Source organism: Cynocephalus volans, chromosome 7 (genome assembly GCF_027409185.1).
Source record: "Cynocephalus volans isolate mCynVol1 chromosome 7, mCynVol1.pri, whole genome shotgun sequence".
NCBI lineage: Eukaryota > Metazoa > Chordata > Mammalia > Dermoptera > Cynocephalidae > Cynocephalus > Cynocephalus volans.
The window spans coordinates 82,129,050-82,155,979 of record NC_084466.1 but is presented as its reverse complement, the minus strand read 5'-3'; the positions used below and the strand labels follow the sequence as shown (position 1 = coordinate 82,155,979).

The 26,930-nt window shown below is 37.4% G+C and overlaps 1 protein-coding gene and 1 pseudogene across 1 annotated transcript in view; one reads left to right on the top strand and one right to left on the bottom strand.

The window, feature by feature from the left end:
- Positions 1 to 26,548, top strand: part of POLR1D (RNA polymerase I and III subunit D) — a 40,823-nt gene extending 14,275 nt beyond the window's left edge. Inside the window, exons 2-3 of the mRNA XM_063102638.1 lie at positions 8,083 to 8,157; positions 24,786 to 26,548. Coding sequence (XP_062958708.1) covers positions 8,083 to 8,157; positions 24,786 to 25,053 — 343 coding nt within the window. The 3' untranslated portion in view covers positions 25,054 to 26,548. The remainder of the gene's footprint in view (positions 1 to 8,082; positions 8,158 to 24,785) is intronic.
- On the bottom strand, positions 751 to 1,848 carry LOC134382553 (heterogeneous nuclear ribonucleoprotein A3-like; annotated as a pseudogene).
- Positions 26,549 to 26,930: the final 382 nt, after the last annotated feature.

Genomic DNA, 26,930 nt, shown 5'->3' with positions numbered 1-26,930 from the left:
GATTCTATATGTTTACTATTGTGAATAACGGTGCAATGAACATGGGAGTGCAGATAACTCTTCAACATACTGATTTCATTTCCCTTGGATATATCCCCATGGTGAGATTGTTGGATCATATAACTGTTCTAATATTAATATTTTGAGGAACCTCCATACTATTTTCTAAAATGGCTGTACATTCCCTCCGGCAGTGTGCAAGCGCTCCCTTTTCACCACATCCTCTCCGACACTTGCCTTTCACCTTTTTGATAATAGCCATTCTAACAGGTGTGAGATAATATCTCATTGTTCTTTTTTAATTTGCATTTCTTGATGACTAGTGGTTTTTGAAGAATTTTTTCATTAACTTGTTAGCTTTTTATATGTTTTCTTTTGAGAAATGTCTATTCAGGTCCTTTGCCCATTTTTTAAGCAGGTTATTTGTTTTGGGGGGGGTTTGAAAAGTTAAAAATTCCTTAATTTTTTACTCCTGGTACCACTACCACAATTTACAGGGCAATATGCCTGACGTAATGAAAAGAAAAAGAAAAAGAAAAAACTACAGCAGATAAAAAACCTCAGGAACGTACATCTGATTGACGCTACATTGCATTAATCAATAGCTGCACTTTTTGTAAACTGTGGCTGTGACAGTCCTGAACGATGACTATGGGTCATCGTTCCTTCTGCGGAAGATTTTTACAGTTCCTGTACTGCATTTGAGATGACTATCTCAAAGTAACCTGCAGCTTTCCTGACAACTCCTCGCTCTCTCTCCTGCTAAGAACTGTAGCCCTTTTCTGCTGTTTTTAGAATCTTCTGCTACCATATCCACCACTTCCACCACCAGGGACTGCCCGAGCTTCTTCCACCAAAACTACCCCGCTTCATGGGTCCATAATTTGATTTCTATTGTCCACTATAATTTCCAAAATCATTGTAGTTCCCACCACTGCCAAAATTTCCTCCTTTATTGTAACCATTTTATCCTTCACCACCACCACTTTTGTTTCCATATCCTGGTCCACCACCACCATAGCCCCCTCTACCACTATAACCAGGACCACCACCATTGTTGCCACCTTCAAATCCATTATATCCACCATCACCTCCTCCACCCCTATAGCCTCCACTTCCACCAAAGTTTCCACCATGGCCAAAATTACCTCCACCACCTCCAGAATTTCCTCCGTGACCCTTAAAGTTGCCAGCTCCACCTCCACGACCTCTTCGTGATCCAGCCGACTGCATCTCTTGTTTAGAAAGAGCTTTTTTCACTTCACAATTATACCCATTAATAGTGTGGTATTTCTGAACAACATTTTTATCAACTGTATCATGATCATCAAAAGTTATAAAAGCAAATCCTCTCTTTTTTCCACTCTGCCTGTCTTCCATAACTTCTATGGTTTCAACCTTGCCATACTTTTCAAAGTAGTCTCAGATTATATTCTTCTGTATCTTCTTTAATACCACCAACAAAAATTTTCTTCACTGTTAGATGGGCACCAGGCTTTACAGAATCCTCTCTAGAAACAGCTCTCTTTGGTTCCACTACACGCCCATCAACCTTGTGAGGTCGAGCACACATTGCTGCATCCACCTCTTCAACACAGCAATAAGTCACAAAACCAAAGCCCCTGGAACACTTTGTTTGAGGGTCTCTCATTACCACACAGTCTGTGAGTGTGCCCCATTTCTCAGAATGTTCTCTTAAACTATCATCTGTACTTTCAAAGCTCAGACCACCAAAAACAGTTTTCTCAACTACTCTGGTTCCTTTGGGTCATGGCCCTCCTCCCCGCAGCAGCAGTGGCAGCGGCCATAGTTGGGCAGGGGGCAAATAGGTGGTGGTTTTACCTCCATTTTGAGAGGTTATTTGTTTTCTTACTATTGAGTTCCATTTTTTTGTTGTTGTGTTTTGTTTTTTTTATTTATTTAAAAAATGTTTTTTAATGTTACATAGTTGATTTTACATATCTGTGGGGTACCAGAGTTGAATATTAGTACCTGTGTGCAATATGTGATGCTCAAATCAGGATAATTAGTATATTCAACAATATACAATATAATCATTTTTCATGGCCCTTTACCAATTTTTATCATGTCCCACTCACATGCAGAACCCATTCATTCCCCAGATCTTAACTTAGAACCTGCCTTTTTCCAGGCATAGGGGAAACTAAAATGAAAAAAGACAAGTTCCCTGACCTCTTAGAGTTTAGTCAAGGAAAAAATAGCTATTATATTTCTTATGCTTCTCATAACGTCCAGAACACTTGGATTCAAATAAAATACCTTATTTTACTCTCATTACAAGCCTATGAGGTAGCTGAGACAATCATCATTGCAAAAAGCAATCTGAAATATTTTCATCTGATTTTCCCACCATTGCTTAAAATGCCACTTTCTTCATTCTCTTTGGTCTATGTTGGCTAAAATCAAAAGGTTCTATTAACCCTCCATTCAAATTTATATTCCTCCATCATCCTCCAGTCTTTTACTGGCATAAGTTATATTCAAAAATTAAGTACCTTTTCTCATGACTCTCCTTGTTTGGTTATATGGTAAATAAATAAATACTGGAGCTTCCTCCCCACATTCTTCTAGATAATGTAATATTTGTTTTCAAAGTACATATACAGGTGTTTATTTGGTATACAATCCCTAATAGGAAGCCTTTTTAGGGAAGGGCCTCACTCACCATATAAATCACAGTACTTAACAGAGTAAGTGCTTGATATAAATTGGCTAAATTTAACACAATTTACAGAATTAATTTCTGGTGCCTCTATCATATCTATGAATAGTTCTTTTTATTTTCAAATGACCTCAATGTTCCTGTTGAGTTTTACCTTGTCTTCAAAAACCTTTCCTGCAATTTGAATTTTCTTACCTTTCTTTGCAGCTGATAGGTGACCCCAGATAATCTGATGTTTTACTGGAATTAAATAAAGATATACTGAATTTCTTTGTCTACATTTGTAATCAAAATGCTAACTCACACAGAACCCAAACTATGTGCTGTGGTTTCTACAGATCCACATGATCGCTAAACCACAAGTTACTACTGGCTGGTTATGAGCCTACAGACAACTGTTTGCAGATGGTCAAGAGTGATCCACTCATCTGTCTACATTTTTTTTTTTATCAAGAGTGTTCTGTGTTCTAACATCAAATCCTTAATGAAGATGAGTCAGTTGTCCATTTTTCTGTCCAAGTCTTATCACTCCATTATGGGAAGAAATTTAGACTGCTGTAATAAGGTTTCTCTTACATTTTTTACTCAGTACCTTGATGATTAATGTATATGGAGGACTAGGTTGTCAACTGGTGCCTTCACTGATAAAGGGCTGGGCCTGTCGGATGACTTCCCAGTCAGCAGCAGCTAATGGTGCTGCACTTGTTTCTGCCAGTTTTCTAAGAAATCTGTGTGCTTGTCACAAAGTCATGCCGTTTGAACCTGTTTTTCCATCTATCATGTGACAGTACTGTACAGTTACTTGACCAAAGGTGACTTTTTAAGACTGAGGGAAGAACAAAACGAGGAAAGCTGGTAATGCTGCACCTCATGTTCCCAGCTTTCCTCCAGCACTTTGTAAAAAGGTGTGTGTAGGTTTATCTGACTCTCTCACTTTTGAGCAATTAGTTGAGATTTAGCTTTTCTGATTTATTTATTTTAAAATTCTTATTTTTCTGTGTTCTTCATTACTCAATTTGCTCTTCAATTTCTGGTACCTCATTTTAGTTGCCTTAAATTTCTTGCTTCCCTGTCTATAGACTGGCATAGTTATAACTTTCAGTTGATTTATGTGGATGAAAAGAAACACAGGCCCAGATAACTCAAAACTGATTTGTTTGACTTTGGATTCTGAGATGATTTTGCACCAGATTTGCACTCCCACTTGGGTTTTATTTAAGCTGTTATTATGATCAGTTGACATTCCTTAAGCATGTACCAGCTGGCTAATGGAATGAATAGGCAGGCCTGAGGAAGCTGAACTAGGATGGAAATTGGCTGTAGATAATACACACATGGATCACTGAAAATTCATTGTAGTTTGTTCCTGTGCCCAGAAAACTGTCTACTTAATGACCGAGCTCTCTTGGTCTTCTTTCCATGGAGCTTTATATTCTAATATAATGCATTTGTTTTACAGAGGAACCTTTAAGATATTTAAAGGAAACAAGTATAAAAATTAAAGTACCAAGAACTAAATTTATGCCTGAATAATTTTCAATTGTTCAAGTTCTGTATGTGTTTTGTTCTTATATATTCTTCTACTATTTGTTTTTCCTTTATTTTAATTGCAGCTTACACTTCTGTTTTATCAACTCATTAAAACCAACTTGTTTCACACACGTTGTTGGTGTTTCATAATCTTTGATAATTTAAGTATTTGGCCTCTATGATAATATGCAGTGGAAACTGGACTTACTATTTCTTTACCTAAGAATTCATTTGTGAGAGTTCCAGAGGAAACAATAGAGGCTACAGTAGTGAGAAAACTACCTTTCCCCCCGTGATTTTGAAGATGGTGATGTTGTTTTGAGGTCAGAATACATGACTGCTAGAAAATGTTGTTCTCATATTTGGAAGTAAAGCCCTGAAGAAGGAGCTTATGCAGAATTTGGGGTGGGAAATGGTGAATGCTCCACATTGTGAGGACAAAACAATGAGCAGTCCTCCTTCATTCCTTCCCCCTCTGCAGTATCAGTCCATTTCCTAGTTCCCTTTTAATGATGCAGAAGCTGTAGCAGCTCTGTTAGGCCTCTCTCTTTTTTTTTCTTTTTCTTTTTTCTTTTTTTCTTTTTTTTTTTGGCCTCTTAACGATAGAAAGTGATTTCTCCAGGATTTGCGGTGCAAATTTTTGTGGAGGAGATAGATAGTATAATAGAAAGATAAGAGGATACATAGTTTTTGTACCTCTTCCTCCTCCTCCTCTTCCTCCTCCCTGATCATTACTGGTGTTACCCTGGGCAAGTTTGTCAATGTCTCAATAATTTTCTCATCTGTAAACTGGTAGTCATAACTCTTTTATCAGGATAGTACTTTGTAAACTGTAAAGCTCTATACCAACATTAGTTGTTGTAAAACCAATTACAGATACCTAACTTGGGTACATCCCAGCAATAAGAATGGAACACCGTGGCCATTTTTGTTATAGACTGCAGCTGGGCCATCTTTACGATGAGAAGACGTCTGACTGAGTGCCGGTCCCCACAGTCTCTGGTCCTCCTTTTATGATCTTACATCCCTGGTAAATTTGTTTCACCTCAGGCAGTCTTTCTCATACACATACCTTCTTTTCTTTTTGGTTTACTTGTAAATCAGAAGGCATCCTTAATCATGCCAGGTAAAGTTAACAACAGTGCTGAGGATAGTTTTAAGTGAAATCAAAACTAAAGAAGAATCAGTGTCAAACTTAATAGCTCTTCAAAGTACCTAGATTATTCCTTCAGGGTCTCTGCCAGACCCTTTACTGAGTGTAACATTTCAACTATATTCTGATTCAAATAGTCTTCTGTAGTTTGGTCCAGAAAGCTAGGCAAACATTTTAACACAGTTTTTATGGGAAAATGCATTCTGGTTTATTTGTAACTGATACATATTTTGTTCATAATTGGGAAACTGCCCAAACAAGTTTTTGACCTGATGATTTTTTTTTTTTTTTTTGGATGGGTAAGGGGATCGCAACCCTCGGCACGGTGTCGTTTGCACCACACTCAGCCAGCGAGCGCACTGGCCATCCCTATATAGGATCCAAACCTAGGGCGTTGGCGCTACCAGCTCCGCACTCTCCCGAGTGAGCCACAGGGCCGGCCCTTCCCTGATGATTTTTAACCATTTCTGTTGTCAGGAGAACACATGAATGTATCTAAGTATGATTGATTATCTGTTTTTATTTAGAAACTACCACACTAATTTATGGGAAGGGGAGAGGTGTATTTGGAATATTTGTACCTTTAATTTTGGGGTGAAAAAGATGTCTGTTTTGGAGCTAGATAGGATAAATTTTTCATGAAATACTGTATGAGACAAAGTCCCCAGATCACATCAATAGGCTATAATATTGTTTTAAAGAGCTGGAAGGAGGAGGATATGTGGTAATCAGATGCACTTATCTCGTGGTGATACCATAAGGCTGGGCTGTGAGACATTATCTGATTGAGTGCATTGGGGATGAGAAGATACACATGTTGGCAGGTGGGGAAATGCTTCCTTCTTTGCTGACCAAGTCAGTTGCTCTTCCAGGAGAAATCAGAAGGTGTCAAGCTGCTGAGTTAACTGAAAAGACACTTTTTAAAGATCTCAGCCTTAATAAGGGCTTAACAAAATGTTACATAAAAATAAGCAGGTGTATTTTTTGAAGATTAAGAGATGGTGGTGAAATAGTTTCAAAGCATAGTGTTAGGAATATGGAGGTAAATACCAGGAGAAACAGATAAAAAAGAGTTGAAATTGTTTTTCTTTGATGAGTAGGGAAGGATGATGTAGAAGACTGCTATACTTTATTGTAAGTCTTTTAAATAATATTTGTTTTTTTAAGATTTGTGCTTGCTTTATTTTGATAAAATTAAAATCAGGGCTGGCTGGTTAGTTCAGCTGGTTAGAGCATTGTGTTGTAACACCAAGGTCAAGGGTTCGGATCCCCATACCAGCCAAAATAAAAATCAATATAAAACATTCTTATACACTAGCAAAATGTTCCTATCATTTGATTATTATGTAAATAGTATATAGTAGTTCTATAATAGTGTAATTAAATATTTTAATAGAAAATCTATATAATTATCCAGTTTCAAACTTTAGATTTATAATTATGTCTTTGCACTGTATTTGTTTTCAACTTTATACCTCTCTTTTCCTTAACTTTGTTTTTAATACATCATAAGTAATCTTCAAGTCAGGGATAATCATCTGCCTGTGTTGCTACCTATAGCACCTTGCATGGTATCTTACACATAGTAAAGTCTCAGAACACAAGCATACTTCAAAAAGTTCATGGAAAGATTTGTATTATCTTTAATTCTGTTTTTCCATGAACTTTTGGAAGCATCCTTATATGGTTGATAAAAAAGTTTTCTGTTTTTTTTTTTTTTTTACCTCTTTTTAAAAATTATACAAACAGTACATGTTCATTGTAGAAAAATAGAAAATTCAGAGAAGCAAACAGAAAAAAATAAATATCATCCCAAAACTTGTCTTACCATCTTTTATAACATTCCTCCAAATGTTTTCCTATGCAATACATACATGTAAATAAATTTAAAATAAGATTATCTTTACACATTGTTTTGTAACCAGCTTTAAGTACTAAATATGTTTGAATGTCTTTCTGTGCCAAGTATTCATTTATCTGCATTTTTAGGGATTACCTAATCCTCCATTTATGTGGATATAGCGTGATTTATTTAACCAATTATTAGTAAATATTTAAGATTTCTGTTCTTTTTCTTTAATTGTTAACAAGTTGTATAATGAATATCCTTGTATGTATAGTTTTGCATACCTATTTGAATATTAAGATAAAGTAAAATTTTTAGGTCAACAGGTATGTATTGTTCTTAAGGCTCTTTATCGTATTGCCAAATAGTCCTCCAGAAATGTTATATAGTTTCTGTCTACATTAGTAGAGAAAAGAATATCCATTTCTGTACTCTCTCACTAACTGATGGGCAGAAACATATGTCATTGTTGAGTTAATTGGTATTTCTTTGAATAATAGTGAATTTGAACATTTTAATATAAATGCACACAGACATATTTGGCCATTCGTCTTTTGGTTATTTTTCAAATTAATAAGAAATGAGGGAGAATTCTTATATTAAGGATGTATGATTTAATTGTCTCAGATTCCAAACATTTTTTCCTCGTCATTTTTATCTCTTCCCTTTTTTTCGGTGTTTTTTTCCTTCATATAAAAAGTTTCTTTTTTAGTTTAGTGTTCAAAACTGTCAAACATTTAAAAAATTTTTTGCCCCAGCAGTTGTGCTTCAAAAGTCAGTTCCTTTCCCAAGATCATATGCATGGAATGAATTGATTTTCAGAACTTAGTGGAGTAACTGTCTCTCAAATTTCCTTTCTTTCCCCATCAGGAAAGCAATAGAAGAACTGCTTAAGGAGGCAAAACGTGGGAAAACTAGAGCAGAAACAATGGGACCTATGGGTTGGTAAGTTTTTAAGTAATCTTTCTTAAAAACTTAATAGAGTATTAAAGAGAAAGTCTTGGCTGGAGATATAAATGTGTAAATCTTTAGCATATAGAGGGAGTGTAAAACCGTGGGTGTAGAGGAAATCACCCAGAGGCAAGTATAAAGTAAGAGCACTGCTGAGGACTGAATGCTGAGGGACTTTTAATAACATGAAGAAGTGGGCAGCAGAGTGTGTGGAGAATGTGGGTTAATGGTTTCATTATCTCTTTGGTTCACACATCCCCAAAAGATGTATAGATATGACTGTACCCAAAGGCACCTGTGTGAGAGTAATAGAGTGCTTCAGAAAGTTTGTGAGAAAAAAGAATTAGAAGATAATACATGTACCAGCCAAACACAAAAAAAGAAAAAAAAAAAAAAGGATAATACATATCTTTCCATGAACTCTTTGAATTACCCTCATATTATATCAGTGTTCATCATTTAAGTTTCTGTTTTAATTGTAGTCCTTAGTAAATAAAAATTTACTTAAAAAATTAATTTTAACTAAGTATTTTGATTATGTGACAATTCAGGTATGTAGAACTAAAGGTTGCCTTTGCAGTTTCTGTACAAAATGGAATGCTGTGGCCATTAAAAGGAATAAAATGTAAAAATGGGATGAGTAGAAACTTGACTTCTATTCTCATTTTGTAGATTTGACTTTTAGAATCATACATGTGATTAACATAAAATATAAAACAAAATTAAATCAAAATAGAGGATAATCCATAAAAACCAAGCAAAATAAAACAGATGGACCTAAATGAGCCATTGAGTATATGGCTTAGCCACACAGAAAGGAACTATTTCAGGTGATCTGAAACTTGATATTTCCAAAAGACAAAAAGAACTACAAAGAAATTGTTTTTAATCATCATATTGCTATTAGTAATATTAGTATTGCTATTCTGAAAATATTATATAGTAAAATAAAACAAATAAGTAAATACTTACTTTCTATATATAAGTACCAAGATTTTCAGTGTAAAAGATACAAATATAAAATCAAAGAAGGAAAAATCTACCTATAATCCTAAATTTGAATGGGAAATATCAGTTTGAAGTTGTGCTAGATTTTAATCTTTTTAAAAAAGAGAGAAAGAAAGAAGAAAACTTTTTCTTAACTCTTTTCATGGGAAAGTCCTAGAAACAATGACCACCTGCCCAGTAGCAGTGAACACTCCTGGTACCGAGATTGTGTTATAGAAAGACCATTTCTCACTGAAAGAAGACAGGGTCCCTTAAATTAATAACCAATTGCAGATCTAAAGAAGTGCCCAGAGTTAACCGAACTACAAAGTTAGAGGTCGCAGTCTCCCAGTACTGCCCTCACTGGTTGTACCAACTGCAAGTTTAGGGGATTCCCAAATCTATTCTCAGCTATAATAATTCACTAGAAGAAGTCACACAAGTCACAGAAATGTATTATACTCATGGTCACAGTTTATTACAGGGAAAGGATACAGATTAAAATCAGCCAAAATAAGAGACACGAAGGGCAGAGTCTGGGAGGGCTTCATATTCTACCCTCCCAGTAGCAGTGTGTGACAACAGACATTGAATATTGCCTACCAGGGAAGCTCACCTGAACCTCAAATGTTCAGTTTTTATTTGGGCTTTACTATGTAGTTATGATTGATTGATTGATCGATTGTATGGTTGATCAGAGTTTTCAGGTTTGCTGATACCATGTAACCCAAAGGTCTCACCCTAAGTCACATGGTTGGTCTTTCTGGCATGGCCAATCACCACTCTGAAACTCTCAGGTGTGGTCAGCTCCACCCTAAACAAAGACATTTCTATCAGGTGTGACATAGATTACTTTTCAGAAGCTGAGGGCAAAGGCTGGCTCTCTCTCTGTCTGGGCAAAGGTAAAACTCTTTACTACATGGGCAGAAAATGTATAAAAGGAGCTGGAAAATGTTGTTATTCCAGAAAGCAAAGAAACTGTCAGAGGCTGATGTAGTCATGTCAGAAAGACCCAAGAACCAATTTGAAAGACCTCCCACTTAGTCAAAGATGGGATAATTTGATCATTCAAAACAAAAATCAAAAAACAAAACTGAAATAATTAAAACATCTAAAATATGTTAAAATTCATAAGGTCATATTGATTGTCACAAAAACAAACTTAGTAGTTACTTTTGGAGGATGCTAGGGAACCAAGTCATTATTCACAAAACTGTTAAATAGAAAGGAAAAATCAAGCATTTCTCTTGTTCCCTGTACAAGTTATACCTCAAGGTTACCAAATAATTGGTAAAAGAAAACTTTTTTATAGAAGTATCACAGCTAAAAAATGTAGAAGTATTATAGAATGAGGTTATCATTTGAAATTTTTTTTTTTTTTTTTTTTTTTTTGGGCAACTGGCTGGTAGAGGGATCTGAACCCTTGACCTTGGTGTTATAACACCATGCTCTAAACAACTAAGCTAACCAGCCAGCCCCCCCTTATTTGAATTATTAACAACCCATAATAAGAGGGCAAACAATCCTGACAACTTAATACCATTTACTGGCTTAGTAGAACTTCCTAATAGTGAAAAAAAAACTAGTGTATCAATGCCAGCTCTGCTTCCCCTGGGGAGAGTTACCATATGCATAAGCCATCTTGAGATTTGTTGGGAGATTTATGTGTTCTTTGGATATCATCCCAGTTAGATTGGCAGTTCCATAGAGTTATCAGATACCCAAGCTCCTTCCAGTTTTCCAAATCTCTCAACCGTAATGTATGACTGTTTTCTACAGGGTCAAATATAGTGGCAGCCATTAAGTCCACATTTCACTTAGCAGGAAGGGAAGAAGAGGAGAAAGAAGGCTCACCCCCTCCCTTTAAGAACACTTGCCAGAAGTGGCTGCACCATTTCTACATATGCCCCATTGGCCAGAATTTAGTCTCATGTCTGCATCTAGCTGCAAGGCTGGAATTTCATCTTTTTTTCCCAGGTCACCATGTGCCAGATAAGTATCTGGGTTCTTTTGCCACAGAAGAAAGGACGAACAAATATTGGGGGACAACTAGCAGCCTCTTCCTGTGAGGGAGGGAGAAGCATGTTAACAAGGGAGTAAACAACGGCAGGCAAATTAAGATGCCCTAGATTTGTAAGAGGTGTATCCCAAGGGGGAGTAGGGTGTGAAGCTTACACTTCCCATAAGTACGCAAGACATGAATTCCTGCTGGCATTGTGGGTTTTTTTCAATTGTCCTATAATGGTGATTCTCAAACTTTTTGGTCTTATGATGCTTTACACTCTTAAAAATTATGGAGGACCCTAGAGAGCTTATGTTTATCTGGGTTATATCTATTGATACAAATATTTAAAATTAAAAGTGAGCAATTTTTAGAGTATATATTAATTCACTTAAAAATAAGAATAAACTCATTACATGTTAAGATGAATAACTTTTTTTATGAAAAATATATTTGCAAAAAAATGTATTGAGTAGAGAGGCATTGTTTAAATAATTTTGCAGACCTCTTTGATATCTGGCTTATAGAAGACACCTGGATTCTCATATCTGCTTCTGCATTCAATCTGTTGTAATATATTATTTTGGTTGAAGTATATGAAGAAAATCTCATCTCATTCAGATATGTATTTAGAAAAGGAAGAAGTATTTTGCCAGCCTTTTCAGAAGACTGTAGATATTCTTCTTGGACACTACAAGTTTCTTAAATTGTCATTGGTCATCTGGAAAATATTGGTTCACTGAATTGTGAAGGTCTATCAAATGTGGATATATTTCATTATATGTGTTTTAAATCACATTTGTAGGGCCGGCCCGTGGCTCACTCGGGAGAGTGCGGTGCTGATAACACCAAGGCCCCGGGTTCGGATCCCATATACGGATGGCCGGTTTGCTCACTGGCTGAGCGTGGTGCTGACAACACCAAGTCAAGGGTTAAGATCCCCTTACCGGTCATCTTTTAAAAAATAAATAAATAAATAAATAAATAAATCACATTTGTAAATATATCCACTGATCTTATCAGAAAAGTCTTTTAAGTGTTTGGAACCTGTCAAGTTCACAGTTTCCCAAAATTCTAATTTTCTTTCATTTGAAAGCTTCAGTTTTTTATTGGCAATGAATATTGTGAGTTGTTGTCCTTGAAGTAACAGGCTCACCCATGTCTGAATAACAAAGTAGTTTACCTTGCAACTCAAACAATCACATAAGTACTTTTCCTTGAAGTGCTTTATATGTACTTCCCAGTTCTATATATGCATTATTAAAAAGACAAATGCTCAAGGGTCAAGATTTAACAAAATGAATCATTTTTACTGTTTCATCAAGGACATTCTTAAGTAGAACTGCTCTTTCTTAACTTCAGGCGCACAGTGATGAAAAATACAATGGCTGCTGTTACAGTTTGGTGTCACTGCCTGTATTCTTTTTTTTATTGGTTATGAATATTCATGAGATACAAAGCTGATTGTCACCCCTCGTGCCCAAGATGTGAAGGCCAGATCTATACTGGCAGCGTGCCCATTACCACAAATTGTGATTGTACCCAGTGTCCCCCACCCAATTATCCTCAACCTCCCTCCCCTTCCCCCTTCCCCTCTCACTCCACTTTGTATCCCAAGGTATGCTCTCTCCCTCTGCAAGTCCAACGCACCACTGCGGTCTTTCTCTCCTTCCTTCTTTCTCTCTTAGCTCCCACTTATGAGTGAGTACATGTGGTATTTAACCCTCTGTGCTTTGCTTATTTCACTCAACATTAGTTTCTCCAAGCTCATCCATGTTATTGCAAATGGGAGAATTTCATTCTTTTTTTATGGCAGAGTAGTATTCCATGGTGTATATATTTCACAGTTTCCTTATCCAATAATCCATCAGTGGACATTTAGGTTAGTTCCATATGTTGGCTATTGTAAACAGAGCTGCAGTGAACATGGGAGTACAGGTATCCCTTCAACATGATGATTTCCGTTCTTCTGGGTATATACCCAGAAGTAGGATTGCTGGATCATATGAAGATCTATCTGTAGTCGTTTGAGAAACCTTCATACTGTTTTCCATAGTGGTTGTACTAATTTACAACAGTCCCACCAACAGTGCAGGAGCATTCCCTTCTCTCCACACCCTTGTCAGCATTTGTTATTCACTGTCTTTTTGATTATAGCCAGTCTAACTGGGGTGAGGTGGTATCTCAATGTGGTTTTAATTTGCATTTAGCTGATGACTAGTGATGTTGAGCGTTTTTCATGTACCTGTTGGCCATTTGTATGTCTTCCTTTGAAAATGTCTGTTCAGCTCCTTTGCCCATTTTTTAATTGGGTTATTTGTTTTTTTACTGTGTAATTGCTTGAGTTCCTTGTATATTACGCATATTAATCACTGGTTGGATGCATAGTTAGCAAAAATTTTCTCCCACTCTGCGGGTTGTCGTTTCACTCTGTTGATTGTTTCCGTTACTGTGCAGAAGCTTTTGAGTTTGATATAGTCCTATTTGTTTATTTTTTCTTTTGTTGCTTGTGCTTTCGGGCTCATGTTCATAAAGACTTTATGCCTTTATTTTATTCTTTATTTTATTCTGCCTTTATTCTGGCTACAGTTTTACTTGTTGCTTTTGCACTTCCTTGCAAATGTTAATGGCCCTATAGGAAAAAGCAGATAACATCAAAACCATGAAAATGGGTTTGACTTCATAGATCCCCTTATGAAATCTGAAGGACCCCCAGAGTCCATAGGCCACACTTTGAAAACCACTGCTCTAGAGAAATTCCAAGCAAGCAAATGCAATAAAACAAGAAAAATAACAAAGTATAAGCATTGGAAAGAAGAGACAAAAGGGTCGTTTGTGGAAAACAGCATGTCTACCCATAGTGGTTCAGAAGAAGATTTGAAAGTTAATTGAAAATTAATTGCAGACGTCTTCATAATTCAGCCCAGCTACTTAAAATGTCTTTTTGTTTGCTTTGGTGGGCAGATTCAGTATCCAACCAAAACTGTCCTACATTCTGGATTTGCCTGATTCTGTTTTTCTGATTAGATTCAGGTTAAACATTTTGGGCAAGAATATTATATAGGTGATGTTTTTACACATCTTAATTACGTCAGATTGGGAGGACTTAATGTCAAGTTGCTCTTGTCTAGGGTGGCGACCACTAGATCTCTTCATTATAAAGGTACATTTTTTTCAGCTAAGATATTAGGGGTTGGGGAGGGAATGTGATAGGAGTATTGCATGCTCAGATATAGTAACATTCTATAAATTTATAGTAATTAAATTAGTATGAGATTAATGTAAGATTAAACAAATTAGTGGGAAAGAATAGAGAACCAAAAATAGACTCATGAATGTATAGAAACTTAGTGTATGGTAAAATATGGTTATTCATATTGTGGAAAAAGGATGGATTATTCAGTAAGGTAGTAGTAATACAGTTGACTATAATACTAAAAATTAATTCCAGGAAGATGAAAAAGCTGAACAAACTATGATTTTTTTTAGAAGAAAATATAGGATAATATTTTTATAATATCAGCTAGGATATGTTAGAAACCTTCCTTAGCTAGGCACAAAACCTAGAAGCTATGAATGAAAAACTTGACAGATTTGATTACATCATAGTAATAGTAAATGTAGAAAAAGGTACCAAACAAAAGTTAACTTGTTAAAAGACAAATGATAGACTGGTTGACAATGAACCACTGGTCATGGTTATATTGCCACGTATAACAAAGCACTGATAATATTAATATTGAAATAGTCCCTGCAAATCAATTTATAAAAAGAAAACCATATGTATGTCACATATACATAGTATTTTCAGAATCAAAACTACAAATGGCTAGTAAACTATAACATATTTATTGAGCACTTAGTGGTGCTAGGCACTATTTTAGCACTCGGATACAGCTTTAAGCAGAATGGCAAAGATTCCTGCTCTCTTGGAATTTGTAATCTAATGGAGGTGGGATGTATGTATAGGTATTTATAGCCCTCTTAAAGAGCAAGATACCATTTTTCTTTTCACCCGTTAGCTCGGCATAAATTAAAAAGACATTAATCCAGTGTAGGAGAGGGTATGTAGAAAGGAGACTTTACTGCGCTGCAGGTGGTGGTGGGGTTTACTCTGCATAACGCAATTGGTAAGACATCGAGTCGCAGTCATGTCTGTGACCTTTCATCCCGGTAATCTCTCTTGCAGAGAACCTTATAGATGTGTAAAGAGCTGTTAAGTACGGAATTATTGTAACACATTTTTGATAGTAAAAAATGGGGAACAGTCCAAATGTCCATAGACAGGGAAAAGGTTAAATAAACGGTGGTACGTCCGTAAAAAATGGGGAACAGTCCAAATGTCCATAGACAGGGAAAAGGTTAAATAAACGGTGGTACGTCCTACTGTGGAATACTATCACTGAAAAGAATTGATCGATGCTGTGTGAATTCTTGTGGTGAAATGTCTAGTGTATAAAAAACTGAGTTGCAGATTAATGTGTATACTTCTCCATTGGCCAGTGCTGTGGATTGATTGAATTTTGTCCCCAAAGTTCATATATTAGAAACTTAATCCCCACTGTAACTGTTGAGGGTGGGAAATCCTGTTATGATAATTGAAAGGTGGGGCCTTGAAGAGGTGATTAGGTTGTAGGACCATGCGGTAGTGAATGGATTAATAATGGTGGTCACGGGCATGGTTCTCAGGGCTTTAAAAGGAGAGCACATGAGAGGTCAGTCTCTCTCTGGTCCACCATTTTTCTGCCATGTGAGATCCCTGGGTCACTGTCACCACCACCAAGACCCTCACCAGATATGTGCCCTGCACTGTGGACTTCCCAGCCTCAGAAACTGTAAGCAATAAATATTGTTTCTTTATAAATTACCCAATTCTGTATATTTGTTATAAGCAACAGAAACAGACTACAGCCAGGTTGTGGGAGGGTGTGGAAGCTTGTAAATGGGCAAAGGTCTGAGAGAAGACATGCCTGACAAAGGTAAGCTCTAAAGAGTATGAGAATGGGGAAGAGGGTGGAGGGAGAGCCCTCACTTGGCATCCTCTACTGGTGAATTTGTTACAGTAATATCTTAGTATATAAAGAGATTTGTAAATGGGAAAAAAATCTGGAGAGGTTTTTTGAAATGCAGATCTCCTTTCCTACCTCTCTCTAGGAAATTCTCATGGAGAGGTCTAAGACAGGTCCCACATGTTTTTTTAAAGATCCCCAGAATGTCTTATCAGCCAAGTTTGGGAATCACTTCTCTGAACAGTTGAGCGAATCAACCACATGGAAGACTTTATTGCATTAAAAGTAAAAAAGGAAATTCATCTGCTTTTCTTGCTTATTTATTTATTTATTTTTAATTTTTTTTTTAGTTTTTTCGTTTTGACTTTTTGTGTGTGTTGCTCTGGCAGCAGGAATCTCTGGGTTCTTGGTAACACCTGGCTCCTGGCTTTTCCCTAGCCAGCTTTTGGTCCATTACACACTAACAGATATGGGCTATAAAAGGAGTTCTGGACCCAGGACAACCATGGCTTGCTTGTATTTACTGGTGCTGAGACGAAGAGTGTCTGCCCTATAGCCTCCTCATTCTGGGAAAACACCTGGTTTCCCTCTATTTAAATATGTGTGTTTGTGTTTGTGTAAATAAAAACTTTTAACCATTAGTCAGTGGTTCCCAAATTTATCTGCACATTTGGAATCACCTGGAGAGTATCAAAAAATATCAATGCCTTTGTGTTTGGGGTGTGCCTGGGCTTTGGAGTTTTAAAAAGATACCTAGGTGATTCTAAAGTGCATGCAAATTTGAAAAACACTATACTAATTCTTGTTTATTAAGAATAATAATACAAACCTGCTGTGCAGAATCCAGAGTGATCCCACACCTCGGCCAGGGGCCAACAGCTCCTCTACACTGAGGTAGCCTGGCCAGGTGTCCAGCCACAGGAGTCCCAAGACCCATTCCTAAGAAGTGGACAATCTGTTGCTTATCAGTGGACCATGGTCTGTTTTTCTAAGCATCTAGAAGACCTTTATATTTGCTTTAAATTTTAAACTAGAGTAAGTGACATTATTTTTTTCATTGTGGATATTCCATAAGAAATGTCTTTGTGAGATAGTTGAACAGGTGCCATAAAGAGATTGCTGAGCTCAAGAAAATGCAAGTGGGATGCCATTTCTTATTTCACAAAGAAAGAGACCATTTGGTGCTGTATACTTCCTTGGATGTATTTCAGCAAAAGAATCTCTTTAGAAGCTGTTATTGACAGAGGCCTTGGGAAATCTGAAATATTGGCCCATATGACTTCCTTTTAGTCAACTTAAAGGAATTTATAAGCATAAATTTTAGAATTTTGCCCAGCTTATTGTCTACAAAGCCATTTTTATTCTGGTCACCTTCACTTCAGCTTATCTATAGCCCAATATAATTTTTGAGTCTAGTGCCTGTGGAACTTCAGCCTTATACTTGGAAAAATATTTTGGTACAAAGTCCCAAAGCTTGAATTGAGAAAAAATTAATCTTCAGTTTTTTCACTGGTGGATACAGACTAAGGAACAGGTGATCACATTGAAGTGTGCCATGCTCACTGTGTTAGGGCCAGTAGGAAGGGAAGGAAGGACTCACCTCTCAGGTGATTCATGGATGAGGCTCGTGGCAGTATTTCAGGGCCACAGAGATCCAAAGCCTTTACTTTATACTTCAAAAACATGGGCCCCAAAGAATTCTGTAGGGTTCCAGCTAACTAATTGCAATGGGACTATAACTTTGCTTTTGCATCTGTAGCTTCAACACTCCTTGTACTACACCACCTCTATTCTGTGGATTATTGTCTGATAATACACTGAAAGGCCAGTGCTCACCACCCCTGCTTTCCACATTCCTTTCATATCCAGCTATGAAAGTGCATTAGAGAGCCCTGAATGTGTTACTGTTAGATCACATATCTATGTAAATGATTTGTGTTGCTAAGGGAGCAGGAGACCAAGGATTACAGCCTTGCAGTCTATCCCAGTATAGTACTATTCACATATCTGCTTCAGAATCTCATCTTCCCCTACTTTTTGTTCTTCTCAGTAGTCTCCTAAAGAGCAGAGATATATAAACAGATAGCCTGGTATTTATGTTTGCTACAGGGCCTGGCACAATACCTTGCATATGAAAGATTCTCAGACTTCTTAAAACAAATACATTTTTTATATATTATATATATACACACGCACGCACATATGTATATGTCAATTTTTTTTATTACTTTTAGAGATAGAGACAGAGTCATTGAACACCCACCGTGAGTCTCAGGACTGTTGTATGCAGAGTGATTAAGGGTTAACAGTTTAGTAGTGGGTATTATAACACCACAAAACCATTTTTCAGGTGGCCACATGCTGAGGCATTTGATTGCCAAATTATAAACTATAGCACCATGGGTGGTTATGGTAGTTGTGGCAGCATTAAACAACAAAATGAGTTATAATCAACCACAGCATCAAGATAAAAAATATTACCCTTGTTTTGTGGAGAGTTGGGAATTTAGTTCTGCTTCTGCCTGTCTTTCTAGTGGCGTTATTTTAGACTTAACATCCAGGATAGTGCAAAGAAATGACAGTCTGGAAGATAAAATGCTGTTTGGTGGTATAGGAATGCATCTGGCCATAGAAGAATGGAATGAATTGAGGTGCATTGCATGGAGCCTTGTTTCCATGACCCCAAGGCATCTGTCTCCCTAACCATAAAAATAATTTTTATGAATCATAATTTCCTAATGCCTGTTAAACTTAACATGTCTCAGAATCAGGTGTGCCTGAGGGAGTCTTACCTTTGTCCTTGTTCTTGTCGGTGACTCTTCTGGGCTCCTGAGTGGCCAGTGTTCTTAGCAGACCTGACGCTATGTGTGATCTGTGGCCTTGTGCTCAGCTACAAGCATGTTGACAAGCTTTTCGCCTGTGGTTTCTTTCCTGACTGCTCTGTTAGTTGGCCATCTGGTTAGACTGCAGCAGGTCTTTTTCTGTTCTGCTCCTTCTGCCCCATCCAGGATAGTGCTACGAGGGCGGACTCTGGAGTCAGACCCCTTGGTTCCAATCCAGCTTTATGTCCTACCAGCTCGAGATTGTGGATAAATTGTTTTACCTTTTCTTTTGTTAATCTGTAAAATGGACTGTTGTTGTAGAAATGAAATGGGTGACTTTGGTAATGAATGGCACCGGGTGATTGCTTCATAAATGTAGCATCATCGTTATTATTATTCTACCATAAAATCCTATTGGCTAAAGATCATATGTCACTATTTGATGTCTCATTTTTGTGAAACAATTTTAGAAGCCAAAACTGGCAGGTCTAGATCTGTAGAAAGCTAGATACTACTATCTCCGTCTTCAGCAGGAGAGACAAAAATATTAGAATTAGAAAAATCCCATAACATTTATCTTTCCCTTTCAGTTCTCTAGGTTTGTTTTATAATTTACTGTTGTTTTTCATAAGTTGAGTATAATAACTGGGAGCAAGTGCCTTATTTTTGCTAATTATTTTATACAGAGTATCTAGTAAAAAAAAAGAGAGAAAGAAAGAAAAGCTTATAATCATATCCCCAATTAATCTTAGTCTCTCTAATGGCAGGTTCTCTAGAAACCTGCCTTTCCCACGCATGCCATATAGACTCCTCCATCACAGCTTCTGGGCGGACAGAGTTGAACCCTTTTAAAGTTTAATATAGGTTGAATGCCACATCTTAAACTGACAGTGTGTCAAGGGTACTTTTTAAAGCAGTTTTAACCAGTCCTATGATATTTAGGGTTTTATATCCATTTATGCTGTTGGCACCCTAAATCTGGCTTTTCCATGTAAGCTAGTATTATTTTCTAGAACCAAAAATAAACCAGAAACAAAAATAACTAGCCAGGGTGAGAAAGTTGACATTCTCTAGGCCAGAGCTACAGAAGGAAAGCAGCTGCCCTGCCCTGTGATCTCCTTCAGTTCCTCACACCAGCACACCTTTTGGGACATAGGCAGTGATGGGGCATATACATCAGGCAGCCGTGGCCTGTGCTCTTACTGCACGGTTCAGATTTGTACCTCAAAGCTGGTGGAAAAAGGCTGTAGAATGGTTGAGTATCTGATGTCAGCTTATCATGTCATCCTCAAATACAGGGGGAAAAAAATGACGGTAAGAAAGGGCTGCGGAACAAGAAGACAGATCAAGGAAATGAAGTAATTTCCTTATGTGGTGAATGAAAGGAGAGTACTTTTCCAAAGGGTTAACATACAGAACATGAGCAGAGAATCTTAAGACTGGAAGGGACTTTAGAGGTCACCTGCCACTTTAGCCATCAGTTTTACATCTGAGAATGCTGAGTCCTAGCAAGTTTACAGAACAGCTGGAAATGCAAATTATAAGCTCAGAGGTAATATCTAGTAGCCCACTGATCTTGGTATCAGGATATCCTGGAAACTGAGACATCCTGGAAAGTGAAACTTCCACATATAGAAATCTAGCCACTTTTAAGTAACAAATCTTTTAAATGTTAACCATTTTAATGAAAATTTCTGCAAAATGTCTCATTAACTTTTAATGACAACTTAGGTTGTTTTTCTTTTTTTAATCTTTTTTTGAGAAACATTAGTCTATTCTGTTCTTGATTAACTTATTACCACAGGTGATTTGAGACTTTGGTATGATATCTTGAGTTGCTATCTTGGAAAAATTCCTGATATATTAACTTATTTCAGTGCTGTGTATACTTTTTTCTGTAAAGAGAGAGTGAATAATAATAGAGGTTCACAATCCCTCATCTAAAATCCTTGGTCCAGATAAGTTTCTAAGTTTTAGATATTTTCACATTTTAGAAAGGTACCACCACACATATGGGGTGTACTACAACCTCCCACCCCTTGCGGTACTTATTTAATACAGTATCATTTCTTCAGCAAAACATATGAATGTTTATACTAGATGGGATAAAGACTATAATAGCCCAGTGTCAGGTCAGGTCAAGTTTTGCTCCCACACAAATTTCGGTGTCATAAAAATAACTTTGTTTTCATAGGTTTTTAAATTTTGGAATTGGGTATAAAAAACTATGGACCCATAGGTAAGATTTATTGAAGATTTGTTCTGCACCAGGTATCATGCTAAATGCTTTATGCATTATCTCATTAAATCCTCACAATAACTTTGTAAAATAGTGACTTCTATTACTCCCATTTTACAAATGAGAAAAACCAATGCAGAGAAGAGTTAAGTAACTTGCCCATGATCACACAGCTAATTAAATAGTAGACCTAGACTATGAACCAAAGCTAAAATTTACCAAGTGCTTGTTATATATCAGGCATTGTTCTAAGTTCTTGACATTTTCTCATTCATTTGATCTACATGCAACCATTTAAGATAATCACTAGTATTATCCCTATTTAATAGCTAAGAGGCAACAGGAAGTTTATGCAATGTGCCCAAGGTTCAGTTGGATAGGTAATATCATTCCAGAGTCTGTATGCTCAGCCACTGTACCACATGGTATGATTTCTTAGCAATAAAACAACTGGCTATGAGATTCAACAAAATTAAATACAACATTAAAGGCAAGAGCAGCTCACAATTGAATTTCCTCAGACACTGGCATTGATGTTGCTCTCCTTATACTTGGATCTGTTTAATGCAGATCCAAGTATACACAAAATAATTTGCTATATGTAAGTTCCTGTCTGCTTGCAGCTACTCTCCTATCTTATTGGCCTGACTTATTTACTAATAGAGCATGAATGAGCACTTGTCATCATTTCTAAAATGTGGACTGGCATGTTTGGGAGACGTCTGACTGTCAAACCTCACCCCACCCCAGTAAACCAAGGCCTCTCTCTCCAAGCTGTCCTTTGCTGGTCACCTTGAGTAGAATCCCAGGCACAACCAACATTAGAAATTGCATCTTCGATGTTAAAAAGAGATGTAAATGCCAGTTTTCTTGTGAAATTATTCCACAAAACCATCTCATTTTCTGAATAACTCTTTTGGTCAGTGTGTTGAGTTGCACCAGCACTGGGAAGGTAGGAGAGGTTTCCTCTGCTGCTGCCCTGCTCTCCAGCATGAACGCTGTAGTCTGTAGCAGGGCTTTGCTCACCTCGAGTAAGCATCTTGCTCTAAAGATGACCTGATAATGAAGATAGCAAAATAGAGTGGAATTCACCAGGAGTTACCAAAGGTTTTGTTTTGAGATCCTAGATTATTGTCCCATCTGGGGATAGTCTCCTTTCCTGATTGTTTAATCCAGAGAAGGAGTGACCAGTTTTACCAGCTCTAAGATGCCCACTCCAGTGAAAATACACCAGTTCTCCTGTAGCTGGCTATTTCTCACCAACTTTTCCTAGCCTTACATATCCAAGAGACATATGTGGTCCGATTGCCCATAAAAATGACTTGGCTTCCACAGCAAGCACCAGGCCACTGCTGGCAAAGAGGGGCACTCTCAGCTTTTTCTGTGGTGAAGAGTAGTTTTTTCTGTAGGCTCTCTGTCTGTTTTGGAACATGCCAGTGTACAGTACTCTTCCGGGTCATTGCTGAGTTTGCAGCTGCAGTGGCTCAAGTATCTTAACCAAAGCAGCGCCTGAATTCAGTAATACTCTGTCAGGCTACTGCAGGAGGAATTCGGCCTGTCCTCTCATCACATACCCTCCTCGGTGCACAGAAGTGTCCCTGTGCTTTACCGAAGGTAGCATAATGCTGGTGTACTTTTTCTGTAAGTTTAATGACGCCCCATAGGCCTACAGGGAGCTCAGTAGTGTTAAATAAAATTTATAGGAGGCCATTGGCTTGTACTGAGCTCCTGCACTAGGCCCAACAGAGCAGACCAAAATGGAGTTACTCATGTAGAAGCTGCACATCACCAAGCCAAAGATAAGTTGTTTATGTGACCTATTGAGAAATAAGGAAAGAGAGAGAGAACAGCCAAATACCCAAACAAGCCAGTTTTAGCTGGCATGGTAAGGAAGCCCTCTCAGCTTTAACCTTCACAAGGAAAATAACTTTGAAATAACCAATCCACTTTTCGTTCTCTGTTTCTGCTTTCCTCAGCCCTTTTCTGTCTATAAAGCCAAACTCCTCTCTGCTCAGCTCATCGGAACACTCGTTCTCCTCTGTAGGATGAGGTGTTGCCCAATTCTGGAATCGCAAATAAAAGCCAATTAAGATCTTTGAAGTAAATTTGTCGTGATTTTGTCTTGACAGTAGTGTTGTGCCCCTAGTGCTTGCAGAACTGTTTTTTTCTTTCCTCTTTGTCACTACCTTTCTTCTCATCTCGTGTGCTGTGGCTTCTCAACTCCAGTGCTGTCACCGCCTCTCAGTGTCCCTCTTCTTCTCCTGTACTCCATTGTCCTGTTCTCTCTTAAGTTTCTTTCCTCCTCATTCTGGTTCATTTCCCAATCACTTTTCCTGGCCTGAGCATTAACCAAGCATAGCACACTAGGAGTAACCTTTGATTCTTCTCAGATATTTCTCAGTCCTTGTAGACTCAAAAGCTGCTTATTTGCAGTAGAAGTTCTTTTCTTTTCTTTTCTTTTACTTCCTGATTCAGTGCCATTCTGGTTGCCTGAGGTGGTCTGGCCTCCATATAAGTGAGGCTAGGCTGATAACTGCTTATTTTTCACTTCTATGGACTATCGTTACTACAGTGGAGTGCTGTTTGATTGATTTTGAAGTATTGTATAGGATTCTCTGTAAATCAGAGTTTTATAGAAAGGTGGATATTATACATTTGTTTTTGTTTAACACTGCTGAACAACATGATTTCATGTTATTGTTATTTCATGAGGGATAAGCATAGTTCTAAAATAGCTCATTACATGGCGAACTGTTCAAGGCCAAGAGAAATATGCAGGTTTTCATTTGTGTGGGGTTTTCTTTTCCAAAATGAAGGAGTTACTACACCTGAAAAATAAAATAAATACTGTAGTACATAAAGATACCTAAGCATGTAAATTAGCAATTTAATTAGGTACAGCCTCTCCCAGTGAACTTGAATCATGAAGCTGCTTGAACATGTCTTGCAGAAACTCAGCCAGATGGTGAGTGTGAGTAAGGTGCTACTCAGCAGACCACAGACTAACGTCTGGAAACAGAAAAGAATATTCTTAAAAGTAGAAGATTATTGCATATTTATGGATTCTTTACAAAATTTTTTATTTCTAGGGTAGCTCCTGTATTGAAGATATAGCAGGTATACTTTTTTATTCTTCAGAAAGAGACTTGTTTTCAGTCTTTGGTAATAAAAAGCAAGCCACGATAAATTTAATTAGAAACAGATTATAGTCAAATTAAGCATTTATTATTTCCAGAAGAAAATATTAAGTGATTCCATTAATTCACATTGTGGTCAATACCTGTACACATAAGTTTGGTAGCAAATTTAGTCCTGAGAAGGAAGAGTGGTTGAAAGCATTTAGACAAGGTCCAGTGTGTCTCAGAACTCCTAAGTGTCTTGATTTTTCCCCCTTGTACTCAGTGTTTACACTAGGTGGCATGCAAGGAAAGCTGAACAGATTCAGAAACTTGTCTCTCTGGAAGCAGAATTCTTTGGTACTAATCATAATAGTGGGTTCAGCTTTGGAGTTAGCTATTTTATATGTGATGGTTTTCCTTTTCTTCCCTTTCCCCTGCCCCCAGGATGAAGTGTCCTCTTGCTGGTACAAATAAAAGATTTCTCATTAACACAATTAAGAACACACTGCCCTCGCATAAAGAGCAAGACCATGAACAAAAAGAAGGCAATAAGGAACCTGCAAAAAGCCAGGACCAGAAAGAAGAAAACCCTAAGAAGCACAGAAGCCATCCTTATAAGCACAGCTTCCACGCCCGGGGCTCAGTCAGTTATTCCCCACCCAGGAAGCGGAGCACCCAGGACAAGTATGAAAAGCGACCCCACAGGCGGTGAGGCAGGGGCACACTGAGCCCAATGCACCAGCCACGGGGACGTGTGGAGAAAGAAGGCTGCTGAGAACAGGCAGTAGCTGGCAGGGCCGACACCTGGGAGCGACTTTTGCAGTAGGTCCTTTGTCTTTGCTTTTAAAGAGGCTGTTGATGAGAAGCAAAAAATGACTTACTCTTCAAGGAAAAGTACAAAGAAACTTGGTCTGAAGATGTCTTGGCAAGGTGAAGCTACTTCAGCCGTGTAGTATACATATCTATTGTTTTTATTCTCTCTTGCTTGGGAGTGAGTTTCAAAATAGCCAAATCTAGAATTTAAAGTTTTCAGAGATTGTTAAAACAGTTCCAAATCTTTTTGGTTATTTCTCAGAATTTCTCAAAAAATAAAATCCTATACTTTACTTTTTTGGGTGTCAAATTTAAAATTTAGAAATCACCTAACCAGTGACCATATTTATGAAAACTTGTAGTCCTCCAAGGGCTGGGAATTTACCAAGAAACTCTTTGATAACGCTACATTCATTTTCCTTTAAGTGAACAATGTAGGAGATTCTCAAAAATGGCTTTGAATTTAATGCTCCATGTCCATTACCAGAGGTTAAAAAAAATTGGTTCTGTTGTTTCTTGTGCATTCTCAAACTCATTCTTTAGATAGAACAATTTTTCTATGCTTAATTTTTTTGGATATATAAGTTTTAAGTGGTGCTTAAAAAAACCTGCAAGAGTTAAAACTAACAATTATTTAATTTTATTTTGCTAAAAGACTTATGATACCACTAGATCTTATTTTGCTAAAGACTTATGATACCACTATTAGTATAGTTGTCCCAGAAATCCACATTTTAAATAAAAGTGTGTTTATGATGCCTTTTTCCCCCCAGTATCAGTTTTTAATACCTGTTTTAACATAGAATTACAAACCTTTCAAACCTGTATTCCTCCTTCATACTCAGGAAAATGTCAACAAGCGCCCTCCTCCCCATTCCACAAAAGGAAGAAGAATCTGTCTTCCTGTCCCCCTCCCAAATTTTCCAGAGTGTCATGCCTGGCTGCCCCCAGATAATCACTCTGCCCCAGCTCCACTCCCTGCTTCCTGGCAGCCAAGAAAAGCCCTTTCTACATCACTAGAAAGGAGCATATCCAAAAAGTCAGCTTTGGGGTGTTAGAGACTAGAATGCTTCCCTCCGCACAAGCTGCTGTGCCACACCCTCAGTCTGCTCGGGGGTAACCACCCAAAGCATTCTCACCGGATCTGCGCCTTCTCCCACTCCAGACCCTGGGGACCTATCCTATGATTTTGTCACACCACACAGTCCTTTCAAACACACAAGAGGAATCATTTGTTTCATCTGTCTTTATTCACATCTAGTTATGCATTAGCCTAGATTACTTGTGCTAAATTTGAAACGTTTTATATTTAAATATTTATTAGAAATAGCACAGAGCGATGGAGTTCTTAAAAATTTTTGTTATAAGTAAAAATAAAGCTGAATTGTATCATTTGTCAATGCACTCTGAATTTATAATAAACTGGCAAGTTCATTATCCCTTAAAAGGGAATGGATATAGTGAGTACATTTTACACTCAAAATTAAGGGCAGCTCTTTAGGCTAATCATACTTACCTTTCTTATGTAAGTTGTGTTAAAGGACAAGTGTCCTATAAAACCATCTAAAATAAGTACTGTTCCACTTAGAAAAATTGTATTAGGAGTTTTAAAGCTTTCATCAAGACCAGCCATGTCGCCTATATATAAATGTTAAGAGCAAATTATCTACTTTTATTCTATATCTATGCAGTAGATGTTAGGGGAGGGATTGGTCCTGAGATACACGCACCAGCTATCTCCTACTTCTGTAGTTAACATACAGTGCTTCTGAGAGT